Source organism: Gavia stellata, chromosome 1 (assembly GCF_030936135.1).
Source record: "Gavia stellata isolate bGavSte3 chromosome 1, bGavSte3.hap2, whole genome shotgun sequence".
NCBI lineage: Eukaryota > Metazoa > Chordata > Aves > Gaviiformes > Gaviidae > Gavia > Gavia stellata.
Genome location: NC_082594.1, coordinates 74,667,458 through 74,683,323, shown reverse-complemented (window position 1 = coordinate 74,683,323; position 15,866 = coordinate 74,667,458). Strand labels below are relative to the sequence as shown.

General features: G+C 43.5%; 1 protein-coding gene across 1 annotated transcript; it reads right to left on the bottom strand.

Moving 5' to 3' along the window:
• Nucleotides 1–1,010: 1,010 nt before the first annotated feature.
• Nucleotides 1,011–11,887, bottom strand: NIPA1 (NIPA magnesium transporter 1). Its single transcript, XM_059824388.1, has 6 exons — nt 11,802–11,887; nt 11,519–11,769; nt 8,196–8,243; nt 4,231–4,321; nt 2,822–2,982; nt 1,011–1,534 (listed from the first exon to the last, which is right to left on the bottom strand). Exons 1-6 carry the CDS (start codon nt 11,885–11,887, stop codon nt 1,023–1,025), a joined length of 1,149 nt encoding a protein of 382 aa, XP_059680371.1. The 3' UTR covers nt 1,011–1,022.
• Nucleotides 11,888–15,866: the final 3,979 nt, after the last annotated feature.

Sequence of the window (15,866 nt, the reverse complement as noted above, 5' to 3'; positions counted from 1 at the left end):
GAAGCTGTCAAGGCATCTAAAGGTTTCAGTTCAGGTTTGTAAATTCTTCCAAAAATGTGTGGCTCCTTCTGGATGCTTTACGTGTTTAGAATTTGAATGCAGTCCAATATTACAGACAGTGAAATTGTATTATGAAACCGGTGTAGGCCATCTGAAACAAATACATTCACATTTATGCAGTATTTTTGGATTACAAAGGCACTGAAATAGTTCTGAGCTGCTTACAAATAAGCCACCGTATAGGCAATGAGTCTGTGCATCATTTCCACAGCCTTCACAGTCTTTTTGTCTGCTCCCAATTAAAAACTCTCAGATGAATGCGGTATGTCTTAATGCATGTAAGTTACAAAGAAAAATGCATACCTGGACATTACCATCAGCTGATAAGTAATTAGTGAAAGATTTTTAAGGGTCCACTGCTCTGTATAAAGAATTCAATTTAAAACTCCCCAGTGTCTTCACCGCATGGCAGACCAAGTTGCCGAGACAGTCACTAAAAAGGACAGATCTGCAGTCCATGGTTCAACCAACATTTGTCTCAGAATTCACAGCCTTGACGGTGAACACAATGCTATTTTGAGATTAACAAATTGTTCCACCCACTTTTTTGCCACCATATTTTAAGGTATACATCACTCATGAAAGGTGTCAGATTGAGTGCATTAGAAACTGATGTTTTCTCTCCAGAGAAACAGTACCTCAGAAGCCACAATACAAGCTTTCATACACAGGGCTATCAGATTCGCAGATCTCTTCTGATGGATTACCTTTTACAGTAAGGAAATACATCGGTCTCTATGCTGACTCAATCAGTGGTTCCAATTAAGGTCATTTATTGTGTTGACTGGGGTACATGGACAACTGTTCCTTTGAAACTGGATGGAGGCCTCCAACTCACTTCACGTAGGCCACCAAATTGTCAGAGGGTAACTACCAACCTGAATCATATCTGAACCAGTGACCTAGAAATGAAAGGCTCTGCATCCTTCCCTGAGCCATCCAGTTTCCCCTCAAAAAATATTTTAATCTGTCTTCATGTTAGGTTTATTTAAATCCCCAATATTGAAGTTGAATTCCTTGAAGACTTGTATAAGAACAATTCCAATAGATACGGTGGTGAATCCACAAGCCATTCCCAAGAAATCTACCACTCCTACATTACTCCATTCCCTGAAAAGGATGGCTGAAGCCAGCAGGACTAGGGTGGTAAACACAACGTAGTAGATGGCACCAAACACAGAGGAATCGAAACATTCCAGTGCCTTATTGATGTATCTGAACTGAATGATAATGCTACATCCTAATACTGCCAGAAGTACCAGACAGAGGTACAGAGCCCTTTGACTCGAGGGGTTATTGTGAAAGATATCTTGAGCAGCCAGCCCAATACCTTTTGTGCTGGGAACAGTGAAACTGCCCAACAGAGAGCAAATACTGATGTAAACCATGATATTAGTAGGTCCATGAGCTGGAGCTATCCAGAAGATAAGCAGGAGAAGCATTAGCAGCACTATGCAGAGATAACCCACGAAAACTAGAAAACAAAAAGAAAACAAGATAATAGCAAGGTGAGAACTCTTGGTCTTCTGAAGATTTTAGCAGGCAAATCACGTCATACCAGTGAACTTCAGGTATACACCAGGATTAAGATTTGCTTTTGAATATAGATCCAAATCACTGAGCATTTAGAGATGTTGTGGGCATCTGCAACTGATGATGTTGTCATGTTCTTTGGGTAAAACAAATAATCATGTAGTAAAATACACACTGTTGCACATTTGAACTGGATTTAAGATGGCTTTTTTTTTTCATTCTCTCTTCCATCAGGATTATACTCCTTAAAGCCCCCTATGGCAGACAGCAGTGATAACACCTCATTAATAACCAGTTCAATAAAGCATGGTGCATGGATCTAGCAAAGAGCTTAAACATAAAGTTAGATCCCATTAAGGTGAGTAGGGAGAGTTGGAAGAACTGCGAGGCCGTATCATTTACATTATAGCATAAGTACACAGATTAGACTGGTGAAAAACATTCCATGCTTTACAGTTGCAAGGAAATATATTTCCAATTAATTTTGGTCAGACTGAAATGGTAAATTTAGACCAGGGTATTTGTTTTCTTTTCTTTGTTTGCAAATTTTTTGGATAGCTGATGTTATTAGGTTTGAGTTTCTCTCACCTAAAGCAATTAAAGGAAACAACAATAGTTGGCAGTTTAGCCCTTACGCAAGAAAAATAAAAGTGAGTCTGGCAGATATTAGCACTCGTCTGTGTCCTCCAGGAGCTAGTGGGGCTTTACATTCTCTGTGAGAAAGAACATGCATTTCAGCATATGTCTCAACAGCGCATTTCTACACACCTTTATTGTGCAAAGAAATCTGCTTGGAACATAACTGGTATCTGGTATAAACTTCTAATAAATAAAAAACCCAAATGCCAGTATTTTTTGGTTTGTATAAAACAACTTAAATTGAGAACCTAGAATTATACCTTTCATCTCTAAGTAGCAAGATGTAATTTTCTAAAATTATGAAAAAGTGTAAATTCAAATGGCCATTGTTCTGAACTTGCTGTGCGGGATAACGTTTTCAAAAGTATCCACATTTTCCTTTCTGCACACACGTATCAATAAATCTGACAAGTTCAAGCACAGCAAGCCATAGTTTTCGCACACAAAAGCTGTACTCGTTTGCCTCTGTCACATCACGGTTTCTTCAGAAGTCAATTTTCCTACCTGATGGAAGTGGTAAACCTCTTCCTCCTGCGTGCTCTTGATCAATCTCACAAAATCATTATGAGTTAATAAAAGAACAAAGTACCTGGATTTGTAAGCTTCTCTTCAAGCTCAGCCTGAGTTGTTACGCTCTCGGACTTTGGGGAATGGATGATGAGAACAACAGACCCAGCGCAGCTCAGCAAACATCCCAGCTTGCCAAGAATGTTTAGTTTTTCTTTCAGTAAGTAAGAAGCTAAAATGGACCTTTCACAAAGAGGAAGAAAATTAAAAGTTTGACTACATCCTGTTAATAATGCTCCAACAGTGATGTCCTACATGAATTTCCCTCTTAAAGGAATAGTATCAAATGTTGGTGGATCCTCAAAATGCATTTCTGACTTAAGAAAGATCCATGCAGTCTCTGTCTTAAATCAATCCTTGATGTTTCATCTTAGGAAAAAAAAAACAAAAAACCCACAACACACCCAAAACCAACACCACATCACCCCCATCAAAAAAACCAAACCCCCAAAACAGCCATCTGGCACCCGAGGCAGGTATCTACCCATTAACAATTTGGTGAGCTGTCATGAAGCCCCATTTTATAGGTGCTATGCAGCCATGAGATAAAAGTGGCCTTTGGTTACAAAGATCAAGGGGCTCAGCTCAGACACATAGCTGACCGAAATAGACAAAATTATGTGGACTAGGATAAAGTAATAGGTGGTAAGTAGAGCGCCATCGGTGTGCTTCATAGCGTATAAAACTAAAGACAGCCATGAAGCCCATACAAAGCAATCTGCGCAGTAGATGACCAGTGCAGGCAGATACACAGTTCAGCAGCCAACAGTAGGCAACAGAAAAATCTCGAGGCAATGCATAGCTTTCTTTTTAAAGAATTGTACTTTTCCATTGCAGTATGTTCACAACTGTAGTTTAGCTATTCACAAAACATTTAGTTGCATATTAAACTCCTTTTAGGAACACTCACTGCCTTTTTTGTTCCCTCCCTTCACAGGAACATAACATTCAAGAAGCTGTGGGCATGCACATGCAAGGGAATCCTGCTTCAGGAAATGAGGCCAAATCCAATTAAGTAAAAATCAGCATCAGTAAACCCATGTGGGTTGTGGACAGCAAGCAAGAGAAAGAATGTGAGACAACAGGACAGGTCTACATAGTAAGGGAACTGTGAATAAGAGAATAAGTAGAAGAGTCCAGAACAACCACAGTGGGGGAAAAAAAAAAAATAGTTTATCTGTTCCAGATCATAGTGATAGTTAAAGCAGAAGATACTCAGGAACCCTCTCTTCACCATTGCCTTCTCCCTCCCCTCCCTGCTCCCCCCCCCGCCTTTGCTGGGGAAAACAGGAATAGGTGACATTATAACACATCACTAACACTCATAAGGCTGACATCTTCTCAGTGGACCTCCAGTGATCGCTGAGTCTATCTGACATTTTATTAAGTAGTAACAACATTCAGATAAGAACAAGAAAAGCAAACTCTTACCCAAATGGAACGCCAAGAGCTCCCAAGGGCGTCACTAGCACAGTTGGGACTGCAGTGTAGGCCAAGAAATTCCCTATTTGACCCAGAGCCACTGTCAAGAGAACCAGAAATAAACCTTTAAATCCCTTTGTAAAAAGAAGTAATGAAAACTTACCCAATACTGTTTGGGAAAGACTGACCTAATTGAAAAACAGATGTTACAAATTTGCTTAGCTCTGTTAATTTTGCATTTAAACAAAACAGCTGGAATTTTTCTGTATTTTAAAATTATTTTTTAATATAGGACTTATATTTGCCACACAAAAATATCCAAGATGGCACAGTAAATAATCTCATTTGCAACTTGTCTTGGTTGAATATAAATAAGACTATGAATTAGAAATACTCATGGATTACACTCAAATATCTCAATATTACACATAGGGAGGGCTAAAATTATATATAACCCCTGATTTCAGCTTTAGGATGTGCATACATGTAACACAAATGCACTTGGTTTTAGTTCCTAACAGCAGTATTACCTTTTGGGGGGAAAATAAGGACAGTACTGAGGAAAGGGATCTACTAATGAAACGCTAAGCACATGCATAGGGCTCTTCAATATACAGTAGACCACATCAAATTTTCACACTATGTAATACCAGAAGTAATCCCTGATCACTGTAAAAAGAACAGATCCCTGACAAGTCACAAAAACAGCCTCACAATCTTATTTTTTTCTTTCCCCCAATAAAAGCAAATTCCAAGATGCACCACACTATTGCACATCACAGCTGTGATAAACAGTTCATGTGTTCAAGTTTTCCATTAAAAAAGAAAAGCTGGACGGTTTTGCAAGTGCTGGCAAGTTCATAACAGGTCAACATGATGCTTGCATAGTTACAGGGTCTGTGGTAACTGGCAAGAACCTTGAGACTGAACACAAATTACATACAGCTCAAATTTCCAGTTGATGTTAAGAGCCATTATCAGCATTTAAAAACATTTCAAGAATCCAAGCTGTTGCTGTCTTTATGCTCAGGCTGGCATTGCCCTCGACTATCAAATATCGTTACCATCATACTGTTCTTTATACCTGCAAAGCACTGTGCAAGCATTAATTAATTTACCAAATTAGCTCACATTATCAGTAGAGCTGAAGACCTGTGTAACCTATAGGAAACATGAAGGAGACAAACAAACTTAGAAAACAGCAGAGTGTGACAAAGTTATACTAATTCAATTCACTGAGGCTTTCTCTACTTGCAAGAGTGAGCCAGGGAAGTTAATGAGCCGCACTTCTAGAGCACAAGAGTCAGTGATGGTCTCCTGAATTCTCCCCCCCCGGGAACAGAGTAACTCAGCTATCAGCCTTGGGCTTGTTTTTCAGCAGATGTGGCAATTTTGGCATCATCTTCAAGGCATCTGAAGGCACTGGGGCAGATTTTGCATGGACGACGGGACACAGCTAGCACACTGTGTTTCTGCAGATTACATACACTTCCAAGTGACCCTGACAAAAGGTTGCTTTTTTTTGGAGGTCAGCTGCCTTAACTTTCTGTTGGAAGAACCAACACCGATCCATAAATTAGATCTCTGAAGCTTCAGTCAAACTGCACATATTGTAAGGTAACTGAACTTACCAGGCATATTCAGTATCACCATGGAGTAACAGTAACAGTCTCTTACCACCATGAACAGCAGACCAGGACTAGTTAAGACCAATTAAAGAAAGAATCTTAGTAATTGTTACCATCTACCTGATGTTGAGGACCTTTGCTGCCAACCTATCCAGTCCTCTCCAGGTAGAAATTCCTCTCCAAATACATCAATGCTGTAAGTCAATACTTCGCTTCAGTTTAAGCTTGCTAAAGGAGTACCAATATCCCCAAGTTATTGCAGCACAAAACTTGATGCACACTGACATGTCTACATTAGCAAGGAGACCAGGAGTAGATCTGTAGAGCAAAAGATGTCTGCTGTATGCATATCAGGAATTGTATTTCAGACTAACTTCAGCCTGCTCCCATGGACTGAAAGTCTATTTGCAGCTGGTGTGCGTTAGGCATGTTCCTAGAGTGCATCTTCCAGCCTAGTTTCATCTTAAAGTCCAGTTCAGGAGCTCCAACACTGCTCCACAACATGAAAGAAAGCCCAATCCGTGGAGACAAACCAGAGATTCTCTTCATCAGTGCATTCCCCATCTGCAATACAACGCTAACATAGATGTCTCCACTATAAAAACCAGCCACATCTACACTGCTATCAAAACCTGCACCGAAACTAATTAATTAGCCATTAATTAGTTTAATGCTCATTGAAATACCTGTACACATGCTGCAATCCCTCTTTTGACTTTTAAAAAAAATCTCTTAGCAGAATCTGTAGCCCTCCCTTAGAACTCTTCAGTAATCCAGTGGATCCCAAAGCCTCACAATGGTTAAGGTAGTGTTATGCTGCGTCAGCATGCCACCACAGAAATGCTTGTTCACCATCTGAACAAATATTGTGAAAACAAGTTGATAGAGTTTATGTGGGTAGTAGCAGTCATCCAAACTCCAAATTCTCTGCTTGAGAAAATGATGTCAGCTGTTATAATTTCAGCCAGGTAACTGGGGATATTGCTAATTCCCCAAACATCGCCTTTCTCTGCATCCCATAGGTGCCTACCCGGCCCTTGCTATTGCTGTTTGTGACTCTGTTGTAATTCTGAATCTATAATATCCTTAAGCAATTCTTCCCTTGGTTCCTTTGGAAACTTACTGAGGCTTTGTTTTGAAATACCTGTACCTAGCTACTGGACAAAAGCCAACTGATACCATCCCCTTCAGCTATTTTTCCTTCATTCAATTCTGTCAGCTCTTTTAAGCATGAAATAGTTTTCTCTGATTCACCAGGATAAACTCCTGTAATAAAATCTCTCTCATTTTAGCTCCTGCTCGAAGATTCAAGATGGGAGCCTCACGAGCAATAAACAACAGTGATTAATGCACAGATTTACTGCTACTTAGGCAGCAGTGATCCTGGCAGAGGAGGAAGCTGACAAAGAACTACTTAAACTCGGGTAAATTAGCTGAAGACTTCCCTCTGAAGCTCTGTTGGCTTCTACACTTGCTGTGAACTTCATCCTTCAAGTGATCTACCAGTTTCCATTCCTTCTGCATAGCTTGAAGACAACAAAACCAGAGACTTACCTTGTTGCCACGAAGCAAGGGGCACAACTGGATGCATGTACTTCTCAGAAACAGCATCAGAACATTTCCAAATAATTTGCAAAAGGCCGGGTTAGAGTCTAAAAGTGGAGTACGATTTTAAGCTCGTGGGTAGAACTAGGGCTGAACTGCAAGAGGAGAAAGCTAGCTGCTCCCCATGCTCTGGATTCACATCAGAGAGTGAACTCAGCCTAAGCAGAGTTTACAAAGATACTAAGAGTGAAATTACACTGATCTCGTATCAGCACCAAAGCTTCACATTGATCTTGTAGTTAAAAGCAAAATGGAAACTCGATCTGTCAAACTAGAAATCAAAAAGGATTCTTTTTTTTTCAGTTGAGGCTGGCTAAGTGCTTTCTGATCTAAAAAAATAACATGTGCTCAATGAGTCCTTTTGTGCAGAGCGGCAATTTCTTATTCAGCTTTGACTTTTATTAAAAATTGAGCGGACTAGCGCAATCCAGAGACACAAACCGTGCAGGAACCCAGAATCAGAGCAGCGCGTGGCTGCCAAGGGCTGCAAGTACCAAATGGTTCGGAAACCTGGACAGATGTCTGACTTGGGATTGTCCCAGCTCTTTGCCTTCTCAAACACCGTCAGGCACAGTAGCCAGAGTGAGAGTTTACTGAAGGTGGGATATTTCTGAGGGATGAGAAGTTCATGACAAGAGAGTGTGAGATTCAAGATGAGAACTCAGATTTCGTGATGTCTCATTTCACCATCTAACCACAACTTCTCCCTTCAAATAAAATCAAACCTTTTAAGATACTTACTTGCAATAGTGCCAGACCACCATACTATATCTGTTAAGTACGAAGTACCTGGAAGGGAAGTATAGGAAGACATATTAGAAAAATATGAAATTGCAATATTGGAACTACAAAATAGAATAATTTCAACAGTCTCAACTATTAAGGACCTTCACATACCCTTTTCTTCAAGGCAACTGAGTGGGAGGAAAACAAGAGAGAAGGTGCTCAGATTTGGCCTAAGTGTCAAAGTTGGACCTTCTTAAGACAACATATTAGTGAGAAGTTCTGGTTTTCAGTGAAGTACCTACGCGATGCTAACACGGTGTTACTTAGAAGGGCGTCCAAAATGTCACCAAATGCTTCTGAGTGCACCAGTTAAACATACATGTTAAACCGCTACTAGGAGAATGGGAAACCTATGGAAATAAAACGTGATTTGGATCAATTAGTTTGGTAATATAGCCTCAATGAAATTGTATCAGAGAAATTGTATCAGAGAAGTTGTTTTGGCATGCAGTTTTGGCAGTACTGTAGCATGGACCAATCCTCCTGCATTTGAGCATTGGAAAATACTACGACTGAAGCCTCTGAGTTCCTGACATACCGCCACATTTCAAAGAGAGGAATAAAAACTCTGGATTGTCCCTTAGTGTCTCCTAAGCTCAAAGATGATTATTTTCATCATCAGATTATAGGCTCTTGCTTTGGGATGCGCCAGAGGAGCCTGTGCACCACATTTTCCAAGTTCTGCTTCTGTAGAACATCAAGGCTAATGACCACTTACTAAAATAAAGCTTGGCCTCCACCGAGCATGACCTTGGCATCACGCTATGCTCTTACATTCTGCTCCTCTTTCTAGCAATTCAGCTCTGCGTTTATTTGGGAAGATGCTCTCCAAAGAGCTGCTGGAACAATAGGCAATACTGTACCTACCCTGAAATTCCAATTGAAAGAAAAACACAGTAATCTATAACTCTGGAGACATATAAAATATTAAGCACTTGGAAATCACGCTATATAATTGAAATGAGATGGAAAATGACTAATGAAAATGGCCAGCTTTAGAGTGGGTGTAATCATTTTTTAGACTTTTGTTATTGCATATAAAATAAAAACACTGTTGGGGGCACAAATTATAGAAAATATTGACTCAAGTAAGATAACTTTGCAAAATATTTGTCACCCGCTGCTGTTTCTAAGCAAAGATTACTAATTGCATTGATACTGTATTATTGGTTCGAGAGAGAAGAAAGGGAAGACTTGAAGTGTCCCCTTGTTAATGATACAACACCTCCTGAAACCAATGGAAAAAAGACATCATCTGACACTGACGATCTCGGGCTCACAGCTCCGACTGCTAGATTCAAGGCAGAACCGCACTGCTTCACAGCATTAAATAGGGAGAAACCTAGGGTATCGGCCTGGATGTCTCCACACAGAGCATGGCAATAGGAAATACTATGAATCGGTGGGCAAGATACACAAATAAGCATCAGCAATGTCTTCAAAACAGGATGTTTTACAGCTGCCAGTGCTGAGAAGGCAGGCACACACCCATCACCCACTTAACTCAGTGCTCCACTGAAAGCTCTTCAGGGGTCATTAGACCCAGCTATACTGCTAAATGGCAACGTCTCCAACTGCCTTGGGATGGAAAGTCATTCTTTTCTCTTGGGTCTTCTCATTGTTTCCCTTACAAAAAGAGAGTTGTATTTATGGTGCAAACATGATCTCTCAGTGGACAATAAAAATGGATTACAGCCACCTTGGAGGGAAAGGGAGACTATGCTTGCAAAACAGTAGTTTGTCCGAGGCCCTTAACCGTAAGGTCATTGCAGAAAAAGACAAAATAAACTTGTTCCATCAGGCTGCCAGCTGGTAGTAACATAGTTGCAAGCTTGCTCTGCTCCACTGCATGCATCTTGAACATGCTAGATGCAGCAAGCACTAGAAATGCACTGCTGGTCTAACTAACACTAACAATCTCACATACATATATGTATGTGTGTGTGTGTGTATGTATTTACATATACACACACACACATATACAGAGAAAATACCTAGCTTGTTCTGGTCACTAAAAAGGATTTTTCATGAGAAAGAGTTCCCAGAACCTACAGACACATGCTCACACACACAGACACCATCACCTGCAAAACAAACGGCTATTGACCACAGAAATACAATTTAAAAGCCTCATGCAACCTGTGTTTACAACTTTCCCCCACAAATAAAAGCATGATACTAAGAACAAACAAATAATATATTGCATTTTCCTATATTCAAAGCATCGAGTTGCAACTAGGAAATGCTGTTCATAGGCTGCATGCTTTGGGGAGCTCCAATTTCAGAAGAAAATACAGAAGATGTTCATACTCAGCTTTGTTTTGGCTAAACTGTCTAGATAGCAGAGTCAGTTCCTGAATACATTCATCTCAGAAAACAATAATGACATATGGGATTTCAGCATGAAAAATAAAAGAAATTATTTCATGTTACTGGTGTGCCTTTCTTCTCTACAAAAGGAAACCACCACGTGACTGATGGAACTTGTGGTGTATGTCCGTGGAAGAGCTAGAATAAACGAGTGACAAGATGTGCTGGGGTTGTTCACGGCAAGAAACTATCTGAGCCCGAGAAATGGGTAGAAAACTCCCACAAGTAGGTGAAAATACCGCAAGAGAAGTCTATGTATGCACACACACACGTACACACGGGTCCCCACTGTTGTATTACAGCGTGACAGAAGACCAGTGAGCAGGCCATACATGGGGAAGCTGTTGCTGATGACTACGCTCAATACGCCCTCGTTGCTCTCCACCTGCCGCCTCTTCGGTAACTGATCACGTCCCTTACGCCGCGCTCCAGTCATTGACCTCTGATGTCAAACACCCTTAGGGTGACAAACTGAGGCCGGCTCCCCCGTCCAGCCGTCTGGGAAGTGTCCCCCGCTCCAGGCGACACCGTGACTCCCCCCCGCCCCAGGCAGAGGGTCCGCCAAGACCCGGGGGTGCCTGTCCTCCGCGCCCCCCCGGGCTGCGCCCCCGCGGGACGGGCTGCGCCCCGCGGCAGCCCCCCCCCCCGTCCCCGGGCCGTCCGCCGCCGCAGCGCGGGGCAGCCGCGGCCTTTCCGCGGGGTCTGCGCGGGGGCGAGGGGAGGGAGCGGCCGCGGGGGACGCCGGGCTGCTGCCGGGGCGGGGGGACCCGTCCCGCACGGTGCCGGGGACGATGCTCCGGAGACCTGCGAAGTTACCGGGGGGAGGTGACGGTGCGGAGGGGAGAGGGAGGCAGCGAAGCCCCGGGGGGCGGTCCCGCCCGCCGCCACCGCAGCGCCGGGGCCCCTACCTCGCCCGCGGGCCCGCACGATCCCCTTCTTCTGCAGGACGAAGGTGGAGCCGTTCACCAGGCTGGAGACCACGGCCACGCTCAAGCCCAGCGAGACGGCGGCGGGGCCGGGGCTCTGCGCTGCCCCCTCGCCCGCTGCCGCACCGACCGCCATCCGCATCGCGCCGCCGAGAGCTCCTGGCACGGCGGCTGCCCGGGCCCAGCGTACCCGGCAGCGGCTCTGCGCCGGGACCCGCCCTGCGCTGCGCAGCACCGCGCTGCGCTGCGCTGCGCGACCCGCCCCGCCGGGGGCGGCTCCAGGCGGGCACGAGCGGCAGCCGCGGCCCCTGGCACCCGTCCCGTGCGGGGACGGCAGCAGGATGACGTCATAGCAACGGCATTTCCCCCCCGCGCCGCCGCTCTGACGTCACGGCTTTGTGCCGCCCTTCTCCGCGCTGGCACCGCGGGGAGCGAGGCGGCACCGGGCAGAGAGCTGCCGTGCCGGCCCCAGTGCCGGTGCTGGCGGCTTGCAGCGTTTTGGGGCGCGGGTATGGAGCAGAAGCTGCGGTCCCCGCGGGAAGGAGCTGCGACCGTCCGTGGGCAGGGGGGCGCGGGAGGACGTGCAGGGGGATGCGGGAGGACCGGGACATGCGGGAGGACGGAGGGATGCAGGAGTATGTGCCTAGGGATGCGCGAGGACACAGGGATGCAGCAGGACAAAGGGATGCGGGAGGACAGAGGGATACGAGAAGATGTGCAGAAGGATGTGGTTTGCAGGACAGAGGGAGGCCCTGCCGGGCCAGGGTTTCTCGTGTGGGAGCAGCGCTGCTTTCCAACGCTGTCGCTTTCCCTTGGGGTTTTTAAAATTTGTGTCGGGTCCCTGGTCCGACTGAGAGCGTGGTGCGTTGTGGCAGCAGGGCAGGAGCAAGCCAAGGGCCAGGCAGGGGCAGAGCCGGAGAATGAGCAGGTGAGCGTGTGGCTACAGACTGGGAAAGCTCGGCCACTGCCAGGGGTCGTGCACATTGCCTGAAAACTGTGGGATCCATAATCACTCCGTTTTCATCCAGCAGTAAATCCCAGAATCTACATTTACTTCCAGGAAAAAGTTCACACTCATCTAAGGGCAGGGCAAGATCAGCTTCTCAAATCACAAGTCTCCCAGCCCCTCTCAGCTATCATTCAGCAATTTCCAGGTTCTGGGAGGGCAGAACATAAGTCGGCCTACGATCGTGGAGAAGCGCTGGAGGTCCCTCTGGTAGCAACACCCCTGGGCCATCATGGACATTGAAAATGGTGAAGCTTGAACTTAGTCTCTCAAAGTGTGAAGTGCTGAACTGAAAGCAATCTTCCTTGCTAGGCTGAAACATTTTGTAGCACAAATTTCTTTGCAATTCTTACCATTTCCAGATACATGTTGAAATAAATCAATCCATAAATGGATTACTGTGGCAATATCCACTGAAGGAAATGGGATATGGTATCTTGGCTTGGTATGAATGAAAGTGGACATTTTTGCCATTTGTAAGTGTTGGGCATACTTTTCAGTGTAAATTTTAGCATTCCCAGGAAATAGGAGCTTAGAGAAGCAAGCTCCTGAAAATGTTTCTCTTGTTGGTGTATTTCTCAGTTTGCCTGCACTGCTTGGGGCAGCTGTCCTAGGAAGGTACAGGAAGGCTGCAATATGCTTTTGTTTAGGTTCAACAGCAAGAAGATATAATACTTACTGTAGTATTGCCCGTATTTTCACCTAAGTTGCTTCATCAGGTCATTGTATAAATACTTAATGCTATGGAAGAGAGGATTCATCCTTGTGAGACTCACGAGACCTGCAAAATGAGAACACAGGAGGTGGAAGAACAGTTATCCATAGCAACACTTGGAAACAAAGATAGAGGTGAAGAGAAATACAGGCTAATTATAAATATCCATTTGTGATCTATATACAGCCTAGTAACATGTACAGTGAAATTTATTACAGGAAATAATTTATGCTTGCACAGTGGAAAAATGATATATATTTAACAGCCTTTGCATCTCATTATCAGGCAAGTTTCTAAACAAAGATCAAACCTGACCAATCTTTATACTCAAAATCTCTCTCTGGTGTGGTTGAACCAAGACAAAACCAGGTACCAGAGATCTCAAGAAAACAGTTTAATTCTCTCTAGCCATGTAATTTTAACCTCCTAGTTGTAAAACTTACACATGCCTTTCTAAAGTATGTATTCGGATAGGTAACCCTAAATACACTTAATCTGCTTTATTCAGTTAGTTACTATTATACTTGCCATATAATAGTTGTAGTGTTCTTAAGGATTAGTATAGACTAAAATAATAAGCACAGTTTTGATAAATATTAAATTTGCAAATAGCTTGAAAAACAGACCCTGACTTCACTATTGTCTTATAAGATCACTTGATGCAAAATAATCTGCATTATCTAGTTTACAAACATTTTGACCAAAACATAAAGGTACCTCAAAGATAACAGCTGTTACCATTACTGGAATGGAAATCAGGTCACCTTCCTTAAATCATTACATATATCCAGTATATAAACTCCTAAGGTCCATCTAGTCGAGACTGAGTTTCGTTGTGATAGCATCATTCCTCCTGCCAAAGTTGTGTCATCATGTTTGTAGTATTGCAAAACAACATGCTTAGGGTTAGTTTGGCTTGTACGTCGCAATACTGCAGTATTACTGATGTCACAGCGGTCTGATGTCTCATGAATACACAAACTGCATACAAGGAACCTCAGATTTGTGTGGCATTTCCTCCAACAAACTCTGCTCCTCTCCATCAGTCTTACCCAACTCCAATGTAAGCACTCCTAGTACTTCTAGTTCCACACTTGTTAGCCACTTACTGCTTAATTCAAGCAATATACAAGAGCTGGTATAAAAAGTGTACAGGTTGCTTTATAGAAGTAGCTAACTCTGGTAGAGTATGGGTGTTCAGGATCAGTCAAGAGGTATGAGCAGTATTTAATAGACTTATGTAGGACTCCTACCCAGAGGAAGGGATGAGTAACTGAGGTAAGTCTCTTGGAAGTGAGTGAGCAAAGTTAGTAGAGGTTCCACCTTTTTTTTGCAGGGGTGATGGACCTTTTCTGGTTAGGATGGGTTTTTCCCTGATCTGAAGGGGAAGAAAAAATGCTTGTGCCTGATCTAAAGGAGTGTATTGTTTCCTCTGTAATGGCTTGGATTCCTCTGTTATGTTTGTTTTATGTATGTAAAGTAAAAATGATTTTTTTTTTAATTAAAGCAGTTGTTGTAGTGTTTTATCTAGGCTAGAGGAAAATCAGATCATTCTGTATCTGACACAGAATGAGAACACAGTAGCTGTGCCCAGCAGATAATCTGAAGCTCCTTATAAAATAGCTAGGAGAGCAGGGTGGAAGTTTACCAACAGCTGTATCAGACCCTGAGGCAACAGCAGTAATTCTGCTTGGCAGAAGCACTACAGAGATCCACTTTGCCAGCAATTGAAGCAGTAGGAACTGAGACTGCAAAGAAAACAGCAAGAAGACAGTGGCAATCCTTGCTATTTTTTCTGGCTCTTGAGACCCAAAGACCACAGTAAGGGCAGTTACATGAAGACTTGCGTAATGGTCTGCTGAACCTGGGCCTGAAGATGACCTAAAAATCCTTTCTAAGGAGTCTTGAGCAGTTGCCCAGAGTATGAACTTTGGTGTAAGTGGGTCCTGCTTTGGAAAGGAAGTGACTTGAATCTTGGTTGTAATACAGGGAGGTCGCACAAGCTTCTGTGGTCTCTCCGTCCTATGGGTTACAAGAAGAAAGGCAGCTCTTGGGGTATAGCGGCTCTCTTCCAGGGCAGAACAACAGGCTGCAAATCAGCACAATCCAGTGCAGCCTGAAACTGAGTGGAAAAGTGAGGGCAGGTTAGGTTGCCTTTTTTAAAGGGTCCAAGGTTCATGCACTGGAGCTTGTTATCGATGTGCAATTTTAAAGTCTGGAATGAATGAGTAATAGAGGCTTGGTGTCACTTTTGCCCATGGAAGACAAATTCTCCGCTAAATGACAGTGGCCACATATAATTCTGGAGTTGTGGAGAACTTCAGCATCCTTCCTGAAGAGATGGTGCAAGACTGATGATAGGTTACTGACAAAGAAAGCATGGCAGGTGTACTGCAGACAGACCATACCATTTCAGCTCTCCTGCGAGGAAAACAGATCTCTTCAGAGAGAATCTGTCCTTCATGCAGCAGGCAGAAGGTAGACAGCTAGTTCTGATGTATGTTCATGATCATGCTGTGGAGAACCCACATTAATCAACATTGTGTCTACTCACATATGCTGAGGTGAAATCACTTCTAGATCCCCAGTGACTAGGGAACACAGGAAAA